General features: G+C 53.8%; 1 protein-coding gene across 1 annotated transcript in view; it reads right to left on the bottom strand.

The window, feature by feature from the left end:
* The window catches only part of LOC127584882 (rho GTPase-activating protein SYDE1-like), a 65,797-nt gene extending 40,344 nt beyond the window's left edge, over positions 1 to 25,453 (bottom strand). Inside the window, exons 1-2 of the mRNA XM_052041850.1 lie at positions 25,386 to 25,453; positions 20,427 to 21,031 (exon numbers count right to left, since the gene is read on the bottom strand). Of these exons, the coding sequence (XP_051897810.1) occupies positions 20,427 to 21,031; positions 25,386 to 25,453 (673 nt within the window). The remainder of the gene's footprint in view (positions 1 to 20,426; positions 21,032 to 25,385) is intronic.
* Positions 25,454 to 25,699: the final 246 nt, after the last annotated feature.

Raw genomic sequence — 25,699 nt, 5'->3', positions numbered from 1 at the left:
ACCAGGGCAGGGTTGGCGAACCTTTGGAATTCTCAGTTGCTGAGTATATTCCAGAGAGATCGATAGATTTCTGCATATTGCGGGAATCAAGGAATCTGGAGTTAGTGTAGGAAAGTGGTGCTGAAGTAGAAGATTGGACAAGATCCTATCGAATGGTGGAGCAGGCATGGCGAGGGGGGCGGGGAGGGGTGAGAGAGGAGGGAAGGTGGGGGGAAGGGGAAGAGGGAGTAAATGCGCACAGCTCTCATTAAGACCAGTGTGATCTTCCCAAGTGTGGAGATCAGCTCGAGCCACGATCCAACGCAGAGTGCAGCCCCAGCACAGCACCCAGCCACGCGGCCTACCCCTCTGGGCAGGTCAGTGTTCTACTCATCTCCTCAATCATAGCAGCAGAGGCCACTCGGCCCATCGAGCCTGGTCTACCATTCAAATGATCACGGTGCATCGCCTACCTCAGTATCACATTCTGGCTTAACACCACCACCCCCCCACCCCCACTCGCCTTCTGCGTCAAGAAGTTTGTCCGGCTCCTTCTGACAAATATTCAGCACCCGCTCGTCGAATCAAAGTCCCCCCCACCACCAAGCTTTCTACCTGTGACCACATCCCCAAAGTGCCCCTGAACTCGATCCCTACAACCCCCACACCCACACACACAGCGCCCCATCCTTGGTAATGTCACTAGTTAGCGGCTTCCCTTCCGGTTCACTGAGATCAGCAAGGCAGGGGCGGTGGGGAGCAGTTTCATCCTATCCTCTGCTGGGATGGTGCCTGTGGCCCCCCCCCCCAAAAAGTTTGGCTTGGGCCGTAAATCAATCTCAAAAATCCCAGAGCAGTTCCAGGTGTGCCTTGCCCCACCTTGTCCCTGGAAACCAGAGGACAGGAAGCCCCGCCCCATACAGAAGTGTCCCACAGCTCCAGGGACCCTGGCTCGTGGTGTAGCGGTTAGCGTAATGCTATTACAGTGTTAATGACCTGGGTTCAATTCCAGCCGCTGTCTGTAAGGAGTTTGTACGTTCTCCCCACGTCTGCATGAGTTTATTCCAGCTGCTCCGGTTTCCTCCCACATTCCAAAGACGTACGGGTTAGGAAGTGGTGGGCATGCTATGTTAGCGCTGGAAGCATGGCGACACTTGCGGGCTGCCCCCAGAACACGCTATGCATTTCACTGTGTGTTTCGATGTACATGTGACTAATAAAGATATCTTTATCCTCTGGTGCTGTCTGAGTGGAGTTTGCACGATCTTCCAGCAACCAGGTGGGTCTCCTCCCCCATCACAAAGGCGCACGGGTTGCTGGGTTAATTGGTTACTGCAAATTACCCCTCGTGTGTAGATAAGTGGCAAAAGTATCAAAGGGGAGTTGATGGACATGGCGGGAAAGAGAATAACTTGCAGAGGTACAGGGAAATAAGGAGAGAGAGAGAGAATGGGATTAATGGGGTTGCTCCCCTGGAGCTGGCATGTACCTGGGGCTGGATGGCCTCCTCCTGTGTCATTACAGGACTAAGATTGGCAGGTTTGGTGAGGAGACGGTGAATGGGGAGGGGAAGGGGGGGTGGGGACGGTGGTCCAGCTGTCACCATCGTTCACATCTGTAAACGGGCGCCTCTTCCCCCGAGAGGTGGTCGGTGGCGCTGGGAGCCTGTGGGTAAACCAGCTGCAGCCTGCCACACAACAACAGGCCCCTTGCCTCCAGCAGTTTCATCAAACTTGGCTCCCTGTTTTCCCCGGGATTTGCCCGTCTGCAGCACAAAGGAGGGTCTGTGGTGAGAGCACCAGCCCCTTGCCTGGAACTGAAGGCTCCATTCACACGTCTGACCCAGGAGAACAAGGCCGGTTTCAGAATGCCTGCCAGGTTTAAAACACAGCAGCGGAAGTTTAATCACAACTGGAAGCGCGAGTTCAGGCTTAAAATTAGATCGCTAGAAATAAGCAGCCTGTTATGTGGGAGGCAGGTTCAGGTTAACATCAGCAGAGCACAGCACACAGGCCCACAGGCCCTGACCCTCTAACGCTCCTGCAGAATGAAGCCATGCCTGTGAACTGCACTTTTTTTTTACTGGAGGGTTGACAGTGTGGGAGCGAGTAGGCTGCAGTGAGACATTCTGGCTGTGGTGTGGGATGGGACAGAGCTACAACACTGCCCTTTCATGGGCACAACTTCACCCCCCCCCCCCCACCCCACTCTGATCCCGTGACACTAATTGGTCCCCAAGGACACCAGTCCACAAGACAAATTGCTGGTAATTTGTCAATAATCAGGGAAATCTCCTCAGAAAAGTTAAAATGCCTGATGGTAAGATAAGGCTGCAGCAGAGGTCAGCTCGGGATTGAGGCAGATGAATTGAGGGCTTTCAAAGGAATTCACTGGTGGCCTTAAGGAGTACATGAGGCAGAGTGGCTGATGGCGGAGGTCGTCTGAGTGGAGAAGCCCTCTGGAGCTGGGGGGGGGGGGGGAGGGGAGTGAGGGACAAGAGGAGGGGAGGGAAGTGGAGGGGAATGGGGAAGGAAGGAGGGGAGGGAGGTGAAGGGAATGAAGAGGGGCGAGGGATGTGGGGAACATCACTTGGATGGGACGAAGAAATACGAGGTGAGGCTGGAACAGGGGGAGTGTGGAGATGTGGAGGGTTGTTGTGCTGGATACAGAGTGGGGTGAAGCCATGCAGATGTGTTAAAGTTTGAGGTGTGAGTGGACCAGGTCCCGGCACAGGTCAGAAAACAGACTTTTAAAGCCCTCAGTTTAACCTTGCATTCCCCCCCCCACCCCCCACCCCCCCACTCCAGCGGAAAGTGTCCCAGTCTCAGTCTTCCCAGCGCCGCCTCCTCCTGCCACTAAAGGTTCCTCACACTCTGCCGTTCTGGCACAAGCCTTCCCGACCCCGAGTGCTCTGAAACTGCTCCCTCCCCAGAGTCCTCCTCCACTCGGAGATGTAACTCTGTGTGGTGTGCTCCCTGGCTGCATCCACCTGGCCTGTGTGCCTGCTCTCATTCTCTGGCAGAGCCCTGCACTGCTAGTGCGCCACACTGCATAATATTTCCATCGGCTTCAGTTAATTGAAGAAACTATTCCCACAGCATCTTAGTCACTTATCAGGAATTCGCAGTGAAGTATCAACAAGAACTTCCTGTGCATAATGTCTTCAACAGTTCCAATTATAACTCAGATGCTGAAACGTAGCATGTCAAGGATACTTTCGACTTGTAGATTAGCCGATTACAGAAGTGGCTGACCATATATGGAGAGTGACCGAGTGCAATCAGGACTGACACCACCACCCAGGGCACAGGGAAGGCCGTTAAACCCAGCCAGCTAATCCCCTTCGAAAGGTCCCACTCACTCTGACCACATCAGCTGTGCCACAATCTGCCCACCCACGTCTCACTCCAGCACCACGCCAAGGGGACCTGCTCTCGAAGTGCTGCACAGCCCACATTCCCAGGTTCGGATGAGTGGCCCCGTTTCAAAGCAAACCTGGGCCATCCCTGGCCAATGCTTGTTCCCCCCCCCCCCCCCCCCTTCAATAAATTGGATATGATCAGTAGCACACTGCTGGGCCAAGAAGGGTTGGGGTAGAACAGAGGGCCAGAGGGATGAGGGAAGGAGGACGGACAGGTGCCGAGGAGGGGCTGTGTGATACAGCATGAGAGAGAGGGTAGGAGGGGGGCTGAGGGAGGGGGGATTGTTAGCGGGAGAAGGGACAAGGAGAGTCAAGCGTGGGATGAGTCGAGGGGACGGTGGGAGCTGAAGAAAATGGTCATGGGAGTTGACAGTGTCCTGCTCGGCAGGGAGGAACTTCAGATACAAACTCGGCCTCACATCTAGGGGGAGGACGTGCTTAGGGCCGTCGCAGTCTTCCAGAATGGAGATGACCTGACTGCAGTAAGTCTAGAGGGTCTTCTTGCTGTCCACACAGGGCAAGTCATCACTAGAGTTCTCCTCAGCTGCCTGCTGCCAGTGGCCCCGAGTTACAGTGTGGATTCCATCTAACCAGAGCACGGTGGACAGGACGTTCATCACACAACAACTCCAAGAGAAAGGCAGGGAACAGCATCGACCACCATACATAGACCTTACAAAGGCCTTTGATGTTGTATATCGAGAGTGACTGTGGAAAATCCTTCTCAAATGTAGCTGCTCTCAGAAGTTTGGCTCCAACCTACCTCTGCCACATGAAGGTGTGCAAGCTGTGATACACCTGCGGTCAGCCAGGGTACAGCCATCGCTCCAACCATCTGCTACTTCCCCCCTCCCCCCCACCGAGGGTCTCCCTGGAGCAGAGACACACTACAGGACAAGTGGGCAACTGTTCAACCCACACCGCCTCCACTTAACATTACAAAAGTGATGATACTCTGAGGCAACAAAAGCAAAAGCTGGAGATATTCAGCAGGTCAGGCAGTGGTCTGTGCAGAGAGCAACAATGTTAATGTTTCAAGGTCAGCATTCCCAGTATTTTCTGCTTTTCTGTCAAATTCCAGTTTTAGATTTTTGATTTTCATTCACTTTGAAGGTAGTTTATGTCTGTAAGGCATGGTTAGATGGTTTGAGGACATTAAAAGGCACCGCATGATTTTTAGTCCATTTCTATCACCAGTCAATCCAACAATCTCCTCACAGTAACTCCCATGTCACCGACACTGCTGTTTGATGCTGCCTTCCCTGGGTCTGTTCCTCAAGGGCAACGCCAATTCTGTCGGCTGGGAAGACAAGAATCACCTCCCATTCTCCCAGTGATCAGACAACATGTTACAGCACAAGCCCAGCCCAGTGTTGGCTCTCCACACCGGCTCTGCTTCACCTCACTGTCCACGTCACCATCTACAATCGGGTGCTTCTCCTGACTGCACCCTGCGCTTCACCTCTGTGAACTTCCTCTACTGTTCTCAGGATACACAATTTTTCCCAAATCCCTTACCACATTAACTGGGTAAGTTCCCGGTCCCCCCAAGCCTCCTCCATAATTTCAAAGGCCACTTCTCAGGGCACCTCTGGCCCTTTCGTCCACCAGCACCCTGGCCCACTCTTTAATGATACCTGCTAAGTAATCAAAGCTCTCCATTGCTATCAGTCACTCCGGCCAGGACGTGGGGAGCCTGTGATACAGCAGTTTGGGAAGAAAACGTCCATCCAAGCCAACAGCTGTGTTCAGGGCAGCTCCCACCTTGTATTGTTAGCTAAAAATAGTTACTTTATTTGTACCCGAATCCATCCCACCGAGTCCCTGTCTCCACACAAAAGGCCCAGCTTTCTGTGACTCTGCACCTCTCTTGGGAAGCAGCTTCCTTCTTAGGGCCTTGGGCCCTGGATAACTGCTTGTAGAGCCAGTACCTCTGGTCAGGTGAGGCGCAAACACTAAATCAGCTTCTGCACACACCCAACCTCTGGCAGGCCACAGCTGGACGCCGGCAGGCCACACACACACCCATTATCTGAGACTTTACTGGCAGTGAGGTCTGGGAGTCACTGACCACCGTGACTCTAGGGCAACATGCCAATACTGAGGAACATCTTCGGGCTCAGTGTGAAAGATATTCAGCTGCTGGAAGCATCGTACCCCCAATACCGCTGGCACTTTGTTACCCAGGCTCAACAGAAGCAGGATATTCAACTTTGGGGGGCATCACTGTGCTGCTTCTCTAATACCTTCCCTGAGTACTAGCGGTAACAAGTTATCGCCACATCAGGCATTCAGTAGCGGGAGCCCCGGCTGACTTCCACTGCCCCCAGCACCTCCACGGGCCGACCAGTGTGCACAGGATGAACCTGTGGTGTCCTGGGCTCTGCGACTCAGTGCAAGCACTGCTGTTCCTCACTGGGCCATTGGGGAAGTCCATAACTACTCCGTTAACTAGTGCACTGGAGTTCATATACCGTGGTGTTAATGTAAAACACAGCAGCGGCAATTAATGCAATCCAGATCACAGGCTGGAAGCAATTAAATGATTCCTTTCATCCGAAACAGAAAGGGGAGCCCGGCCTGGTTGCCGAAGCCCAGTTCAGCGAGGCCACTGCTGCTTGGGGCCTGTGTGCTTGGTGTCCCTGATCTGAGACAGGGGGTCACGGGTGGTTCCTCTTCACTCCAGTACAGGGTCCAGACCCTGGGTAAGCCTGGCTGACAGCAAGCTCTGCGAAAGCTGCCAGTGTCAGTCACACACTGACCCGAAGCTCTCAGCTCCATCTTGGGGCAGGACTGTACACACCCTTTCAGCCCAACAAAACTGCGGGCACCTGGACTGCTCTCTCCTCGGCAAAGCCACAGCCGACCTCGTCTCCGGGTGTCCTGGATTCTGTCTGCTCTCAGCTCACATTACAAGCCGCGTTGGAGGCGCTTCCAGCTTCCCAGGGGGTAGGGGTGGAGTGTGAAAGGGAACCTTCCCCAACGAGACACAAGCAACCAGCAGGATCAATGAAGGTCCCAGACAGGAACGGAGATCTCACTCCTCCTCAAGCGACGTTGTGACTCTGGCATCCTTGGGCATTTCCCGGAGCAAGGGACCGGGATTGAGTCCCACTATTTTGGAATCCCTCGCTGTAATGTACGTCGGTACCGATTGTTTGCCTCCACCTCTCAGCCTCTGTAACAGTCTCCACTCTCCCCTGCCCCATCTCCCATATCACCCCCCGTCACCTGGATCCACCCATCACCCGCCAGCTCTTGCCCCACCCCTTTGTACTGGCCATCTCCCCTCACATCTTTCAGTCTAGATGAAGGGTCTCGACCCAAAACAGCGACTGCCCTCCATAGATGCTGCCTGATCTGCTGAGTTCCTCCAGCATCTTGCGTGTTGGTACCTCAAGACACTGGAGAGCAAGCTAGTGATTCTGACCAACAGCCAGCATACTCTACAATACAGAAACAGAGCTGGAGGTTTGGGGACTGTACTTCTAACCGTGACTTTCTCCAGAGGTGGATGGACTCTGGAGCATCCCATACCGAACAACTCCTTCTTCAGCTCCCTGGGATGGAGGGTGACTTGCTTCCACTCCAAGTCTCTGAGTTCCGCGGTGGCTGATGAGGCCGACGTGAGTCCCACCGACTCTGCCAGGAGGGGACTGACGGGGTGAGCGAGTGGATAGATTGTGAGGTCCCACAATCACGCTGGGCTTCCTTGTGCCCCCAGTGTGAGGACTCCAGGTCCTCATCGCTGGATGCTCCTTCTACATTTCGAGCAGGGATAAGCCAGGAATTCCCACAAGATGACAAGGATGTTACAATTTTCCTCAGGAGGGAGCTAGGGCTTTACTCTTTGGAGAGGAGGATGAGGGGAGACATGATAGAGGTGTACAAAATATTAAGAGGAATAGATAGAGTGGGACAGCCAGCGCCTCTTTCCCAGGGCACCATGCTCAATACAAGAGGGCATGGCTTAAAGTAATGGGTGGGAAGTTCAAGGGAGATATCAGAGGGAGGTTTTTCACCAGAGAGTGGTTGGTGCATGGAATGCGCTGCCTGGGGTGGTGGTGGAGGCAGATATGTGGTCAAGTTTAAGAGATTGTTTGATAAGCATATGGAGTAATTTAAAATAGGGGGATATGTGGGAGGAAGGGGTTAGATAGTCTTAGGCATGGTTTAAAGGTTGGCACAACATGGGGGCCCGAAGGGCCTGTATTGTGCTGTATTGTTCTATGGAGGCTTTGAGAACATGCCTCAAGTGCTGCCTGAAAACCTCTTGCAGCCGTCAGTCCTCCAGATAGAATGCCTGATGTTCTCAGACTTGCGAAGTGACATGAGCTGCCCAGCAGAGTTGACCGAGCGTAATTGCACCCTCAATGTTGGGGCTGTTGGGATGGGAGCAGAAGCTGGTGTTGACTCACTAACCCTGCTGATTTGGAGGGTTTTTGTGGAGACAACAACGGTGATTTCTCTCAGTAGTTGAACTGGGTGTAGGTTGCCCACGTCCCAGGAGGGCAGGAGTCACTGCGGCCTTGGATCACCCTGTAGCAGCAAGACATTGGAAAGGCAGATATCGAGCGAGGAACAATAAGGCCCTGGAACAGGTAACACCCCAGCTGAAGTTCCAAACCTTGGAGGAGAGGAACCAGACACAAGTTCACAGCCTCATTCCCACAGTGGGCACCGAGGATGCTGCATAACGTTGAAATTGTTACGATCTTCAAGGAAGGAAGCAAATCCGACTGCTGTAACTACAGAGGGATCGCCCTGTCCACCACTGGGAAGACTCCACAATGGCCTCTTCCCCAACCCCCCCAACCTCCTCCACGAATGCCAGTGTGGATTCCATCCATCCAGAGACACAGTGGACAGGATTGTCACCTCTCCACAGCTCAAAGAGAAATGCACAGCGCAACACCAAATGTAGTACATGGTTTTTTTTCTGACTTGACCTGACCTGAAAAAAAACTTTGATTCATTTCCATTCTACACCAACCTGCAAGATGCTGACACACAGGTCCGCCACAGACCTGGTCCCAGGGCAGAGCACTATCGAAGCCAAAGGCTTTTCTCAGTCTCTCACCCATCTCCAGTAACTTCCACACTAAATATTGGTGCAATACAGGGCGGTGGTTCGTCATGTTTACAATCCTTAAACTGGTGCAGCCTTAGCGGTTAGCGTAATGCTTTACAGCGCCAGCAACCGGGGTTCAAATCCAGCCGCTGTCTGTAAGGAGTTTGTACGTTCTCCCCGTGTCTGCGTGCTTTCCTCTGGGTGCTCCGGTTTCCTCCCACATTCCAAAAAGACGTACAGGTTAGGAAGTTGTGGGCATGCTTTGTTGGTGCCAAAAGTGTGGCTGCTCCCAAAACACTACGCAAAAACACTGTGTGTTTCGACGTACATGTGACTAATATCCTATCTTATCAACAGCTTTGATTGTCCCAGCGGACCAAGCGCACCACTGTCCCTGAATGAGGGGTGGGCCGTTTCGGACTGAGATGAGGAGAAGTTTCCTTCATTCAGAGAGTAGTGAATCACTGCAATTCTCTCCCCTTGAAGGGCTCTATCGTTGTGCCCTTCACAATGCACAAACACAAATCCACCACTTTCTGGACATTAAGGGAATCATGGAATGTGAGGATCGTGCTGGGAAACGGCATTGAGGTGTGGAAGAACAGCGGTTCTTGATGGATGGAGGAATGGGTTCGAGGGGCCAGGGCTGCTGACTCCTGCTCCTGATTCTAATGTCCTTATGTAGATACGGTACGTATTATATAACCCAACAGAGGATGAAGTTGCATCGAGTTGCCTTCAGTCAGGAAGTCGCATTGTACAACTACAAGAGTCAAGGCCAAATACAGATTTCCTTTTCACTTCAACTCCACCAAAACCAAATCAATGTCTGTCAGGAGCAATTTTCTACCATTCGTGGATCACAGGTCTCACACCCCCCCCCCCCCCCCCCCGCCCCGAGATTGACCTCAGCGTTAACCAGGCTTTGGTCTCGGATTCTTCATACCCCCACCCTCTCCCGGAAAGATACATTATTCACTTTTCCCTCTTCCCCCCCCCCCCCCACAACTTCCGCCCTCTACAGCAACAGCAACTTGAATTTGTGTAGCACCTTTGACTTTTAAAAATTGCCCGTGACCGCAAGAAACTGCAAAGAGTTGTGGACACAGCTCAGCACATCACAGAAACCAGCCTCCCCTCCGTGGACTTCATCTACACTTCTCGCAGCCTTGGTAAAGCAGCCAGCATAATCAGAGACCCCACCCAGCCCTGACATTCTCTCTTCTCCCCCCCTCCCATCGGGCAGAAGATACAAAAGCCTGAAAGCACGTACCACCAGGCTCAAGGACAGCTTCTATCCAACTGTCATAAGACTATTGAACAGTCCCCTAGTACAATAAGATGGACTCTTGACCTCACAATCTACCTTGTTATGACCTTGCACTTTATTGTCTGCCTGCACTGTACTTCCTCTGTAGCTGTTACACTTTATTCTACATTCTGTTATTGTTTTACCCTGTACTACCTCAATGCACTGTGCAATGAATTGATTTGTATGGACGATATGCAAGACAAGCTTTTCGCTGGACCTCGGTACACGTGACAATAATAAACCAATTCCAAAAAGCATTTTTCGACATTGATAAGCAAACAAAGTTTGACACTAAGTCACAAGGTAGAGGAAAGGGCAGGTGGGAACAGCTCAATCAAAGGTGCAAGTTTTGAGGAGCATCTTTTAAGGAACAACAGTCTCGGGAGGGAGCTCCAAGGTTAGGCGGAGAAATCAATGGAGGGTGCCAAAAGGTCAGAATCAGCCAAGCGAATGAATCTTAGAACGTTGATAGTTTATAAAATGATGAGGGGCACAGATAGGGCAGACAAGTCAGAGTTCTTTTCCCAGGGTAGAAATGTCAAACACCAGAGGAGATGCATTTAAGGTGGAGGGGGGCAAGATTAAAGGAGAGGTGTGGTGCAAGTTTTTATTTTACACAGAGAGTGGTGGGTGCCTGGAACACGCTGCCAGGGGAAGTGGTGGAAGCAGATCCAATGGTGAGGTTTAAGAGGTTTTTAGACAGACCCATGCATGTGCAGGGAATGGAGGGATATGGATCACATGGAGGCAGAAGAGAGTTTGTTTAATTTGGCACCATGTTCAGCACAGACATTGTGGGCCAAAGGGCCTGTTCCTGTACTGTACTGTTCGATGTTCTGTGTCATGTGACCTTAAAGGGCTTTGTGACAGAGGAGCAGAGGGCAATGTTCTACACACATTGCGCTATACAGGCATCACAACCAATCTCACCCCGGAACCCTAGCTGACCTACACTTCTCTCAGTGTGGCAGCTGTGGGGTACTGGGACCATCTGACACATGCAGGTGAAGGGCGAAGTTCTGATGAAGGGCTTTCAACCTGAAACGTTAGCTTGGTCTCTCTTCCCACCAGTCCTGACCAAGGGTCCTCAACCCTGAGCCCAACCAGCTGCCAGGCACACAGAGACAGACCAAGGAGGTGACCAGGGGAAGATGGGCAGGGTGACAGAAGAGATGAGATTTGGGAGTGTGGGGTTACTGAGACAGGCAGGAGGGTAGATGGGCAGAGCAAGGGGTGGGGGGAACAAGGCAAAGGGAAGGATGTGGGGTGGGGGAGGGCGGCATGGTAGCGTAGCAGTTAGCGTAAACACTATTACAGCGCCAACGATCCGGGTTCAATTCCTGCCGCTGTCTGTAAGGAGTTTGTACGTTCTCCCCGTGTCTGCTTGGGTTTCCTCCGGGTGCTCCAGTTTCCTCCCACATTCCAAAGGGGGACGGGTTAGTAGGTTAATATGGGTGTAATTGGGCGGTGCAGGCTCGTTGGGCCGGAAAGGCCTGTTACCGTGATGTATAAATAAAATAAATAATAGAGACAGAAAGGCAGATAGAAGCAACCACGTTGTGAGAGTTACGTCTCAGTCAGGAATCCACACCACCCATTCCCAAGCTACTCATTGTCACTGAACTCAAGCTGGGCCAGTTGCCGGTCCTTCCCAAGAAACAAGCCTCAATATCTCTCTGAAAACTCCCTCCCACAACCAGGACTCAGCATTCCTGACGTCCAGCATTCCTGTACTTCCTCTGTGGCCCTGGAGGTGATACTCTGAACCCAGTAAGTGGAAGATACTGCAAGCAGGCAGTTGCAGTGGTTAGAAGAACAGGGGGACCTTAGGGTGTGTATCCAAAAATCTGTAATGGTACCAGAACAGATTGACGAACAACTGAAAAACTGCAATTGCTGGAAATCCAAAATAAAAACCAGAAAATGCTGGAAACACCCAGCAGGTCAGGCAGCACCAGTAGAATTAACACCTCAGGTCAAAAACCTTTGTCAGGATGTTTTCCTTTATTAACTAAGACACAGTGTATAACAGAAAAGAGCTTCTGCCTGAACATCATACAGCACTAGCTAGACTGCTTGGGGACTGTGTATAGTCCTGGTCACCAAGTTACAGGAAATAAGTGATTGGACCGGAGAGGGTGCAGATGAGATTCACCAGGGTGTTGCCAGAAAAGGACAGGTAGGCTGGGCACATTATCTTTCAAAAAGAGGAGTCTGAGAGGAGATTTAATTGGACATAAAATGATGAGGATCTTAGATAAAAGAGGGAAGTATCTATTTCCCTTCGTAGAAGGGGTCAAAATCCAGGGGACAGAGATTTCAAGTAATTGGAGGAAGGATTAGAGGTGAGGAAATATTTTCTTACCCAGAGAGTGGTGGGGTCTGGAACTCACGGCCTTGGAGTGTGGGAGAGGCAGAACCCTCAACAGTACCTGGGTGTTTCCTTGAGGAGCTGTGACCTTCAGGGCGAGCCCACCCAATGCTGGGAGGTGGGATTAGGGTGGGTGGGCATCTTCCAACTAAAGCAGACACAATGGAACAAATGGTCTCCTTGTGTGTCATAAGTTGTATCTGATTCCACAAGCCAAAAGCTCATGGACTTGGTCACAATCCACAGATTTCAACAAAAGCCCAGATGGATGCTCCCTGTTTGAGCTGGGAGGTGCCTGTCAGAACTTTCTCCTCCTCCCTTCCGGTACCGTCCACACACTCCCACACTCTCTACTGATGCCACCACCTTCACCTCAGGCTTCAACTGCTCCAATGCTGTCCCTACTCAAAGTATAGCCAAAGGAAACCCCAGCAGCTCCAGACCCAGGGACACATCCCAGTCCAATCCCAGCACCTTCGGACCTGGGGACACATCCCAGCACCTCCGGACCCGGGGACACATCCCAGTCCAATCCCAGCACCTTCGGACCTGGGGACACGTCCCAGTCCAATTCTCATCTTGAAAAGGAAATTGGGGGTGCGATAGAATTTGCAGCACTGTGGAAAAAGAGCAGGGACTAACTGGAGAGCTCCCTCAAGGGGAGCACAGCAACAAAGGGCTGAATGGCCTCCTTCTACATTTAGCATCTTACATTGTATGGTTCCCACCTCATCAACAGGACATCTAACTCCTCATCATCAGTTCTTCCTTGACCTCGCAATGACCTCTTCCAGAACCATGAGGGACTTGGCTCTGTATCAGCCTTTAAAATGGTCACGGTTAACGGAACTAGTGCTAAACCTCGAGCTGTTCTGACACCTGGCGCAACAGACTGGACACGAGGTCAGTGAGCAGCTAGTGTCCCTGGATCGAGCAACTGCTTTGAGTGATAACACTGGTAAAGGAACTGATGTACTACAGCTGAGCTAATGAGAAGCTTCACATGGTTAATTACTCTATTGGCAGGATGCGATCTTTAATACAGGAAAAAAATTCTGGACACCGCCCAATATTTCAGTAGCAAGGCTTTTAATGCAAGAGCAATCAAAAATAAAACTAAAATGATTCCTAATGGATTCAAATCTGAATAGATTGGGATATTTGAAATGGAAGATATGGTAAATAAACTGGATTTTATAAATATTAATTTGGTCAGCTTTCTCACTTGTAACAACAGTAACTATTATCCAGATCTATAATGAAAGTATAATAATTACGTGAGTTGTCACTCTGTAATGACCCTTCTCCCACCAGTAGAAGCCGACATTATAGCGTGACGTTTACATAGGAAACTTCTATCATAAATGTATGCAGGATGGATGACTTTAAAGTGGGGGGTGAGTTGCCCTACGTGCCCTGGTCCAAACCCTTCAACCCCAGTGAATGTGAACTGCCAGCTGGAGCTATTTTCTGCTATAACTTAGCCATAACTCATGTTAATTTAAGTAGATTTACACCAGATAATTCCATTTCTGGTGGACCAATGAAAAACAAAGTAACTATGTTAAACTTGATTCAAATCTTGCTTAAAAATTGTTCACGGTTCTGGGCTCCCAGTTATGTGAAGGAGAGAGAGGTGTTTGTACAATGTACAAAAGGACTCCAAAGGGCGACTCCAGAACTGAGGGAAATGCTTAGAAGGAAAGTCTAAATAGGGAATCTTCTCCTGGAGAAAAGAATGGCTAAGGGGTGAAGTGATAAATTGATGAAAATCTTGATAGGCTAGCTGCCACATTCTCTATAGTAATTTTGGGAGTGGCAGAGGGCAGTGGTTTAATAGAGCAGAAATGAGGTGATAGAGTCTAGAGCTGGTGCTTATAGTCATTGACGTCTAGTAGGGAGCTTGGGAGAGGGGTGAGAACGGGGGACGGGGGAATTGCATTTAAAAGAAGGACAAGGAGGATGTGGTGGTGGAGTTAGGTGGAGCGGGGTGGACGGAGGATGGAAGGACCCAGTTTGGTTTAGTTGTCAGTTTCTGCTTTGTAGCTCCGATATAAATGTAACCACGCCACCCTCCACTTCCATGCTACCCCAGTCACATCGAGGTGGGCTCGTGTTACCTTCCTGCATTCTGTTCATGGTTGCACCTCAAAGGCCACATCCCCAAACATCCGTGAAGCCTGAGCGCACAAGATGGCGTGTGCTGTAAACAATCACGGCAGTCACCTCTGGGCGAGACCATCACACCTCATAACCCTACAGGAGCTGTTTCAGCAATGGGTCCAAAGGCTGAACATTACTGGTCGACTGACTCCTGCTCCATTCACACAACTGGCAGTGGAATAAAATGCGATGGACCCAAGAGAACAGGTTACAAGTCCAAAGGCAGAGATACTGATGAGTGGGACTTCAAACTCCCCACCTCCCTCACACACAAGCAGCTGTGCCCATTGTGGACAGAGGTTAATCAGCCTCAGTGTTAGCTCGTACCAACAAGCTAGGAAAAAATTGTATTCTAGAAACATATTCCCGTACAGCGTGTAACATCACAGGATCACCACCTCACTGGAGTACAAGATATTAGGACAGGTGGCCTCAGTCAAAGGGGTAGGATTTACAGAGCATCTCACAGGAGGAGAGAGGGGTTCAGGCAGATGGATTTGGGGTCATAGGTTTGGAAGTTGGGGAAGATGTAGCCATGGATGAGAATTTAAAATCAAGGCTTGGTGGACAGGGCACAGATGCATGCCAGCAAGCTTTGGAGCGAGAGAACACTGGTAAGCTCACAGCAAGGGCATGGGTAGCAGTTTAGCCCAAGTTGGTTTGCTACGCATTACTAGATCACCTTGGATCCCCAATAACATGAACATTACTCAACTCAAAATGCTCTCTCCAGTGACAGCCCACGTTTGAAAGATCAGATTCCAACTCTGTAGCCCTCCCTGCAGTCTCTGTTATAGTTAACATCTCACACACTGTTCTGCCAATAACCACTGTGTGCGCAGAACCCATACAGGCGGTGACAGTCACAGCAGGGCTGGTGTCTTCCCATAGGTCCTCTCCTACCCCAGCACCCATTCCCACATTCCCCCATTGATCACCCAGGGCCACCCTCACCTGCCACCTCCCCGCCAACACCCAGCAAGTTAACCTCAATTAACTGACGGTCAATTTAAGACTCCTTTGTTCCTTCTTACTCCCATCTCCAAGTTGTTGGAGCCCATCAATTAAAGTCAGTAAAGAAAATTGTTTGTGTGCAGTTCTGGTCACTCCATTAGAGGAAGGATGTGGAGACTGTGGAGAGGGTGCAGAAGAAGTTCACCAGGATGCTGCCTGGATTAGAGGGTATGAGCTACAAGGAGAGGTTGGACAAACTTGGGTTGTTCTCCCTAGAGCATCGGAGGCTGAGGGGAGACCTGATACAGGTTTTTAAAATTATGAGAAGCATAGATAGGGTAGACAGTCAGAATTTGTTCCCCAGGGTAGAAATGTCAAACACCAGAGGAAATGCTTTTAAGGTTGGGGGTATAAAGCGATGTGAGGGACAATCTTTTTTTTATGCAGAGGGTGATAGGTGCCTGGATTGGGTTACCAGGGGTAGTAGTGGAAGCAGAGAGTTTGGTGGAGTTTAAGAGGTTTTTAGATAGACACATGAATATGAAGGGAATGGAGGGATGTGGATGATACACAGGAGGACGACATTTAGTATAAATTGGCATCAAGATCGGCACAACATCGTGGGCCGAATGACCTGTCCCGTGCTGGACTGTTCCGTGTTCTAAAATATTTCTAATTTTTTTTCTAGTGGGTCACTCACTGTAGGAATCTTTAATTCCTGCAGAGTTGACAATTCTAAGGACTCTCTGAATTCAATCTGTGGTGCAACACTCCGTGACACAAGTCACTGCAGATTCAAAACTATTCCTGAATATCTCTGAAGTGGCGGACAGGATGGGGCCTTAAAGGGGATGTTGTTAAGACACAAATCCACCAGCTTGACATGGCAAATCGAAATACTACTTCTGCTAAAGTAAAATCACATGACACCAGTCATCCCTGCAAGCCTGCTTTATCCTTTATTGATTTTACTGTCGACAGTGCGGTGTTCCAGATTGGAACTGGAACGCATTCCTGAGGTCCCCACACTCACCGACTTGTTTCATTTCATTGAAATGAATTATCAACAGTCGCCACTTTAAGCATGTAAACACCACTTTCTCTGGAGCAGTAGCAAGTTATTCCCTTGTACCTTTTTAAAAGTTTAATTCCAATGGAAAATTTCTTGGGAATTGTCCACTTCCTCCCTTCCCCCAGCCTGGGAGAAATAAGGAAATATGCTATTTTGAAATCCTTCCCACCCGTTGAAATTCCCTTCAAAGTTTGTCATGTCCAGTCCCCGCTCCGCACCGTACACCCTTAAATACTCTTGCTGTCATGTAATGTGCACGAGTCTTTGGAAGGAGGCGTGGAGGCAGCAGGAATGTTTTTAAACACAAGCCCTTGGGATATGAGGCTCAAGTTTAGTCTACAAGGGGCTTTTAACATAAGGAAGGCTGTTGTCAGCCTGACTGCCCCCAGTTGGCTCCTCCTTACACTATGATGCATTACTGATGATTGCAGAATTCCAGGGATGTAACAGGCTCCCAGGTTTGACACCAGCTGTCACTCAACATCACCCCACATCTCAGTGCAGCCTTCACCCTCTGTTTCCCCCACTCACATATGGTAACCATGGCACCTGAACGGGTTATTTTCCCCATCAGCCTCTCCCTGTTGGAGCACCAGGGCTCCCCAGTAAACATGGGGATGCTTGGCTTCCTGCAGGACCAATTGGCTCAAGTGTTCAGCACCGTCTTGACTACAGCTAAATTATTGGACCAGGGGTGGGGAGAGGACAGGGTGACCGCCCTCGTCAGCACCGAGGAACTTGCCACTGTCCAACATCAGACAATTGGGAGGTGAAAGTCAGTCATCTCAGCTCCATGATGTACAGAGGAGAAAGTGTCTCAGTCCCAAAGCTGCTCCATAAATTACCCTCCCTCCACCATATCTCAAGTGCGGGCATCACACTTCTTCACACTCTAGTTCCGATAACGAGACAGATGATATGGAGAAGCAGCAAGACCGACCAACACCTGACTGGAAATGGTGATACTGCCAACATGCCCAACTCCCCTTCACCGTCAGGCCTCACCATTGTCCAAGCTGAACCGACCAACCACCTCAACACTGTGGTGACGAAACACTGAGGCAAGTGGTGACTTCCAGTCTGCTCTACATGGCCTGTCAGGAGCGTGACAGAACAAGCAGCACTCACCTGGATGGGCCCTGCTTAAAGCCATTCAAGAGAGAGCACTTGCTTCTACAGTACGCCTGATAACAGGTGCAGTCTCCACACCCTCTCCAGCAGGGTCACACCTACGGAGGTCAAATCTCAGCTGTGCTGCACCAAGGTTCTTCAGATACCACAGGTCTCCCTGTGGCTTCTACTGAGGGCAAGGCGGCAGCAGCGATGGACCATCTTGTCCAAAGCCCTCCAGGACTGGACACTACTGCAACTCAATTCATGCCTCCAAGCACCGTTGAGTATCACTGGCTTGACAAGGCCCCCACACTCAAGCCCACCAGGGTACACAGTCCCAACCCCACTGTCAGAACTCCCCAAAATCCCCCTCCCACTTTTCCCCCATATGCCCATCCCTCCTGCCAACCTCTCCCCCTACTCACCTCCTTCCCTTCTCTCTCTGTCCTTCCCCGCCCTGTCCCATCCTCCCCCATCCCCAGCTCTCCTCCAACCCTCAGCACTCAGTCTCCCCATCACCTGCTGCTCCACCCAATCCCCTCACCTCTACCTCCCACTACCTCAGTACCTCCCACCTCCACGCTCGGTCATCCTCCACAGCTTCTCCCCAACATTTCCTTCAGCTTCGTTCTCCGCCTTCCACCCACAGCCTTCCCTCCCTCCCCACAGCCCAGGCCACCTCACCTGTCCCCAACTTTCCCCTTCCGTCCTGCCCTCCCTCCCCAAACTGCTGCATCAATACCCCACCAGTCCTGTACCCCTTACCCATTCTCCTCGACACAGCTCCCTTCCCCCCTTCTATCACCACCCACTTCCTTCATTGTCCTGCCCGACTCCACTGTTCCACCTGCCTCACACCCCTTGTCCTGTCAGCCATCTCTACCCCTAACCTACCACTGTTCCTCCCCTATCCCGTCACCCTCCACCTCCCTCACTCCTCCTCCCTCTCCCCCACACAATCCTCCACCCTCTCCCTTCCTGCCTAAATCTAGCCCTCCGCCCTTCTCAAGCACCCTCCCATAGCCCTCGACCTCCATCCCTCCCCAGTCTTTTCCCACTTCCATTCAGGATCCCTCCTCCTCTCCCTTCTCCCTCCACCTCATCCTGTCCTCTCCCTCCCCCACCACTCCGCTCTTCCTCCCTCCAATATGCTTCCCGCCCTCCTTCCTCTTCTCCCCTCCCTCTCCTCCCCCAGACACACTCCCTCTCCTCTCCCCCCCATTCCACTTCCTCTCACCCCCTCCTGGTCCTGGCTATCCCCTCCCCACTACCCGCCTCATCCACCCTCACCCCAACTCCTCTCACCCTCCACCTCATCTCCTCTGTCCTCCTAATCCCTACTCCCCCTTCCCAACCCCTCCACTTCCAGCCCCCTCCACCCCCCTCCTCTAGCTCTTCCTCCCTTCCCTTCCCCCTCCCCTCTATTCCACTCTCCCACCCTCCCTCCTTTCCCTCGCCCAACTCTCCAAGCACCCTCCCCGTCCTTTTTCCCTCCCTCCCCCTGCTGGCCCTCCAACTCCTCTCCCTCCCCCTCCTCTCCTCACCCTCTTCTTTCTCCCTTCACCTCTCCCTCACCTACCTCTCTTCCAACATTCCTCCTCTCCCTGCTCCACCCTTCCCTCCTCCTCTGCTGCCACCTCCCGGCCTTCGCGCCTGAATCCTCCTGGTCCCCCCTCTCCCCCCTCCACTCCCCTCCCACCCTCTACACTTCCCTCCACTCCCTCCTCCCACCATTTCCCCCTCTTCCGTCCACCTCTCCCCTTTCCTCCCTCCTAACTCTCCTCCTCCTAAGCCCTCCCTCCCCTCTACCACTTCCATCCTCCTCTCCCCTCCTCTCCCCCCTCCCTCCCCCCCTCCTCTCCCCCCTCCCTCCCCCCCTCCTCCTCCTCCCCTCCCTCCCCTCCTCCTCCCCTCCCTCCCTCCCCCCTCCTCTCCCCTCCCCCCTCCTCCCCCCCTCCTCCTCTCCCCTCCCCCCTCCTCCTCCCCCCCTCCCCCTCATCCCCTCCCCCCTCCTCCTCCCCTCCCTCCCTCCCCCCCTCCTCCCCTCCCTCCCTCCCCCCCTCCTCCCCTCCCTCCCCCCCTCCTCCTCTCCCCTCCCCCCCTCCTCCTCCCCTCCCCCCCTCCTCCTCCCCTCCCTCCCCCCTCCTCCTCCCCTCCCTCCCCCCTCCTCCTCTCCTCCCTCCCCCTCTCCTCCCTCCCCCCTCCTCCTCTCCTCTCCACTCCCCCCTCCCCTCCCTCCCCTCCCCCCTCCCTCCCCATCCATTCCTCTCCTCCCCCTCATCCCCCTCCTCCCTCCCCCTCACCCATCCCTCCTCCCTCATCCTCCCCCTCACCATCCCTCCTCCCCCCTCCCTCCTCCCACCCTCCCCATCCCCCCTCCCTCCTCCCACCCTCCCCATCCCCCTCCTCCATCCCTCCCCCCTCCTCCCCCTCATCCCTCCCCCTCCTCCCCTCATCCCTCCCCCTCCCCCCTCCCCATCCCCTCTCCTCCCCCTCCCTCATCCCATCCCTCCTCTCCTCCTGCTCCTCCTAACTCCCTCTCCCCTCCTCCATCCCCTCCTCCCCTCCCCTCCCTCATCCCCCATCCCTCCTCCCCTCCCTCCTCCTCCTAACTCCCTCCCCTCCTCCCCTCCCCTCCCTCCTCCCCTCCCCTCCCTCCTCTCCCCCTCCTAACTCCCTCTCCCCTCCCCTCCCTCATCCCCCTCCTAACTCCCTCTCCCCTCCCCTCCCCCTCCCTCATCCCCCTCCTAACTCCCTCTCCCCCTCCCCTCCCTCATCCCCCTCCTAACTCCCTCTCCCCTCCCCTCCCTCATCCCCCTCCTAACTCCCTCTCCCCTCCCCTCCCTCATCCCCCTCCTAACTCCCTCTCCCCTCCCCTCCCTCATCCCCTCCTAACTCCCTCTCCCCTCCCCTCCCTCATCCCCCTCCCCTCCCCTCCCTCATCCCCCTCCCCTCTTCTCCCTCCCCTACCTTCACTCCGTCCACCCTTCAGACTTTTCCTTCTGCGGGCTCGAAGTTTGGCGAAAGTTTTGCGGAGTAACGGTTCTGCCATGTCGGCTGTGGGACACCGCCTGCGGGTGGCGGGCTGTCTCTCCGCTGCGCTCTCGCTGCCGGGCTCCGCGGTCGCGGTCCCGGTGGGCTGGCCGCCTCTCGGGCCCCCTGTCCCGGAGCTCCGCAGCGATCCACTCGCTCCTTCAGCGCCAGCACATTCCTGGCCTCCCCAGGGAGCGTCTCCAAACTCCCAGCCCCGGTGCCGCCGGCCAGCCGCTCCCCGCCGCGCCTCCCCGCGGGCTCCGCGCTCCGCACTGTCCCGGGACCATCTGTCCCGCACCTCCTCCCCGGTCTCCGCGGGCTGCCTCGCAATCCGGCGGCGGGAGGGGGGAAGCCTTCCTCTCCTGCGGTGCCGGCGATTCAGGGACGGTTCCTGCCCGCCTCCCCCGCCGCTGGGAAGTGTAGTTTTCTGGGATGGGATCTCCGGGCGCTGGGAATGGGAACGTGGGGAGGGCTGGGAATTGAAGAGCCGGCGAGAATGCCAGCGACAGTGTGAGAAAGGAAGTGGGGTCAGGAGCTGGGAGCTGGGTGTGGGAAGGAGGGACGGAATCTGGGAGAAGTGCTGGAAACATTCAACGGGTCGGGCAGCATCTGTGGGGAGAGGAGCAGAGGCCACGTCATCGGCTCGGAGACCCTTGGTCAGGCAGGTGGAAAAACCGTTCTGGAGTGGAGGGAGGGAGGGAGGATGGAGGGGAGGGAGGGAGGGAGGGAGGATGGAGGGGAGGGAGGGAGGATGGAGGGGAGGGAGGGAGGGAGGATGGAGGGGAGGGAGGGATGGAGGGGAGGGAGGGAGGGAGGGGAGGGAGGGAGGGAGGGAGGGAGGATGGAGGGGAGGGAGGGAGGATGGAGGGGAGGGAGGGAGGGGAGGGAGGATGGAGGGGAGGGAGGGAGGATGGAGGGAGGGAGGGGGGAGGGAGGGAGGGAGGGAGGATGGAGGGGAGGGAGGGAGGAGGGAGGGGAGGGAGGGAGGATGGAGGGGAGGGGGGGAGGGGGGGGGAGGGAGGGAGGAAGGGGGGAGGGAGGGGGGAGGGAGGGAGGGAGGGAGGATGGGGGGAGGGAGGGAGGGAGGATGGGGGGGGAGGGAGGGAGGGAGGATGGGGGGGAGGGAGGGAGGATGGGGGGGAGGGAGGATGGGGGGGAGGGAGGGAGGGAGGATGGGGGGGAGGGGGGGAGGGAGGATGGGGGGAGGGAGGGGAGGGAGGATGGGGGGAGGGAGGGGAGGGAGGAGGGAGGGGAGGGAGGAGGGAGGGAGGAGGGAGGGGAGGAGGGAGGGAGGGGAGGGGTGAGGGAGGAGGGAGGGGAGGGAGGGAGGGAGGATGGAGGGGAGGGAGGGGAGGGAGGATGGAGGGGAGGGAGGCAGGATGGAGGGGAGGGGAGGGAGGGAGGATGGAGTGGAGGGGGGAGGGGGAGGATGGAGTGGAGGGGGGAGGGGGAGGATGGAGTGGAGGGGGGAGGGAGGAGGATGGAGTGGAGGGGGAGGGAGGGGGAGGATGGAGTGGAGGGAGGGGGAGGATGGAGTGGAGGGGGGAGGGAGGGGGAGGATGGAGTGGAGGGGGGAGGGAGGAGGGAGGGGAGGATGGAGTGGAGGGGGAGGGAGGAGGGAGGGAGGATGGAGTGGAGGGAGGAGGGAGGGAGGATGGAGTGGAGGGGGGGGGGGAGGATGGAGTGGAGGGGGGAGGGAGGGGGAGGGGAGTGGAGGGGGGAGGGAGGGGGAGGGAGGGGGAGGGAAGTGGAGGGGGGAGGGAGGGAGGAGGGAGTGGAGGGGGGAGGGAGGGGGGAGGATGGACTGGAGGGGAGGGAGGGAGGATGGACTGGAGGGGGAGGGAGGGAGGGGGAGGATGGAGTGGAGGGGGAGGGAGGGGGAGGATGGAGTGGAGGGGGGAGGGAAGGGGAGGGATGGAGTGGAGGAGGGAGGGATGGAGTGGAGGGGGGAGGGATGGAGTGGAGGGGGGAGGGAGGATGGAGTGGGGGGAGGATGGAGTGGAGTGGGGAGGGAGGATGGAGTGGAGGGGGAGGGAGGGAGGATGGAGTGGAGGGGGAGGGAGGGAGGAAGGATGGAGTGTAGAGGGAGGGTGGAGTGGTGGCGGGGGGAGGGTGGAGTGGAGGTAGGGAGTGAGGTGGGGAGAACAGAGGCGATGCCTGTAGTATGGAAACCCAGGGAGAGGTCCAAGTTCAAGTGTATTATTGTCATGGGCACGCGCACACAACACACACACACACAACACACACACACACACACACACACACACACGGTATAAATGCCATGAAAACTACCTTTTTGCAGCAGCAGCAGCACAGTACATTACAAGACGAGGGCAAACATAAGTAAATTTTAAATTAATCTAAATTGTGTATAACTTACAAAATAAATAACAACATAAACCTAACAACACTAGTGCAAGATTCACAGAGAGACAAAGTGATGGGGTCCAGGGAAGGAGTGGGGCCCACTGGGGACCCAGAGGGGGGATCTGTGCGTGGAGTCAGGGGAGGGCAGAAATTACCGCTTCTCAGTGCAGAGAAGGACACTGCACCTGGAGAATTCGGGGAGAGGGACCGGTGAAAAGGAGGTATTTGACGTCTGAGTGGGCTTGACAGTGGAGAGGTCCCCAGGGCCTGGTGAGATGTATCCCAGGAGGCAGGGAGGAGAGTAGTGGGGCACTGACAGAATTTTAAATCTCCGCTGTCGATGGTTCACGTGTCAGGTGAATGAAGAACGGTAAACGTGGTGCCCTAATTCAACGAGGGCAGCAGGGTTCCGCCAAGTAATTACAGGCCAGTCATTCTAACATCAGTGGGAGGGAAACGTTCTGAGAAATGTTTTCAGATGAGGGAGGGTAGTGGATGTTGTCGATTTAGACTTTAGCAAGGCCTTCAACAAGGTTCCACATGATAGGCTGGTCTGGAAGGTTAGATCCCATGGAATCCAGGGAGAGCTAGTTTGGTGGATTCAAAATTGGCTCAGAGGTGGGAAGCAGAGTGTGGTGGTTTCTCGGAATGGAGGCTGGTGACTAGTGGTGCGCTGCAGGATTTGGTGTTGGGACCCTTGTTGTTTGTTATTTATGTAAATGATTTGGATGTGAATGCACAAGGTTTGATCAGTAAGTTTGTGGATGACATAAAATTAGGAGGTGTTGTTGATGGTGAAGAAGGTTATTGTAGATTACAGGGGGATCTTGATCAGTGAGGGAAGTAGGCCAAGGAGTGGCAAATGGATTTCAATACAGATAATTGTGAGGTGATGCATTTTGGAAAGTCAAACCAGTGTAGGACTTGTACTATGAATGGTGGGGCACTAGGGAGTGTAATGGAACAGAAGGACCTAGGAGTACAAGTGCATAGTTTGTTGAAAGCGGCGTCACAGGTAGACAGGGTGGTGAAAAAGGCATTTAGCACACTGGCCTTCATCAGTCAGGGCACTGAGTATAGGAGTTGGGACGTTATATTGCAGTCGTATAAGTTGTTGTTGAGGCCGCACTTGGAGTACCGCGGACAGTTTGGTCACACAGTTATGGGAAAGATGTGGTTAAACTGGGAAGAGCGCAGAGAAGATTTACAAGAATATTGCAAGGACTAGAGGGCCTGAGTTATAGGGAGAGGTTGGCCAGGCTGGGTCTTTATTCCTTGGAGCATAGGAGAATGAGGGGCGATTTTATAAGTTTAAAATTACGAGAGGTATAGATAAGGTGGACGGTAACAGTCCTTTCCCCAGGGTAAGGGAGTCCAAAACTAGGGGGCATAGGTTAAGGGTGAGATGGGCAACTTTTTCACACAGAGGGTGGTGAGCGTATGGAACGAGCTGCCAGAGGAAGTGGGTGAGGCAGGTACAACAGTATCATTTAAGAAGCACTTGGATAGGTACATGGAGGGGTGTGGCTTAGAGGGATATGGGCTGAACGCAGGAAATTGGGACTAGCTGGGTGGGCGCCGTGGTCGGCATGGACACGTTGGGCTGAAGGGCCTGTATCCATGCTGTAAATGGGATTGATCTATGCTTTGAAAGGCAGGGATTAATTGGGAATAGTCAGCACTAAGGAGTGATCTAGTCTGACCAATCCGACTGAATTTTTCAAAGAGGTAAAAAGTGTATGGATGATGGCAGGGCAGCTGTTGTGGTCTACATGGGCCTTCAACACCTGGGAGTGGATGAGTGTCTGGGAAAGAGGACCAGGATGGGGACTGGAAATTGGGATCAGGATCTAGAAATGTCAATGGACATTGGGGTAATATTGTGGGAAAGAGCATTAGGCAATGGATGTCATGGAGGGAAGGGTCATAACCCGGAATGGGAGAGTTGAGAGCCTGGGTGGAGTCACTGGGACTGAGAGCCAGTCTGAAGGGGCGGGGCAGCGTTAGGGAGTGGACTGAGAGTAGGCGAGGGGGAGTGTCGGGGTCTGAGAACAAGGCTGAACATTGACTGTGAGTGCCAAGGTTAGACTTGGAAGTGTGGAATTTGGGAATGGGAGTCAGGATTTGACAGGATCAGGGAGCAGTTGAGGCCAGAGAGGTGGCGGTGTTTGGGAGTCAGGATGTGGTGTGTGCTACCTGAAAGGCCCATAAGGATCTTACTAATTTTGGGCTGAGGTGAGGGGCAGGAGCAATCCCTTCAACAGCTGGGCCTGTTGGGGACGGTGAGTGGCGGCCTCAAACTCTGACATCCCTCTGAAAACCTCACCCTCCCTTTACCCTTCCTCATTTCTCTCACACCAGTCTGAGTAAGCTTGTCCTAAGATCCCCTTGACTTTGTGACTCATTGTTCTCATTGCACTGCTCTGGGGCACCTTGGCTCTGTTCCTAAGTTGTTGCTCTTGCTGTCCTGTGATCTGCACAGACCTCAGGCTACCAACAATGTTCCCACATTAGAGCTGTGTGCTGCACCTACACATCGGGGGACTCATCGTGGGGGACAGCTGCCCTTCCAAGATCACCTCCAAGCCGCACACCATCCCGACTTGGAAATATATCATTGTTCCTTCACTGCCACTGGGTCAAAATCCTGGAACTCCCTCCCTAACAGCATTGTGGGTACCCCCCCCCCCCCCCACCCACACCTCAAGGACTGTAGTGGTTCAAGAAGGCAGCTCCCTTCTGAAGGGCAGCTAGACATTGGCAAGTAAATGCTGGCTCGGCTTGCGAAGCCCACATCCCCTGAATGAATAACCAGAATCGTGCCCAAGACTGACGGCAAGTAA

This window comes from Pristis pectinata, chromosome 31 (assembly GCF_009764475.1).
Source record: "Pristis pectinata isolate sPriPec2 chromosome 31, sPriPec2.1.pri, whole genome shotgun sequence".
Lineage (NCBI taxonomy): Eukaryota > Metazoa > Chordata > Chondrichthyes > Rhinopristiformes > Pristidae > Pristis > Pristis pectinata.
Note: the sequence above shows the minus strand (reverse complement) of the source record. Positions and strands in the feature narration are given on the sequence as shown.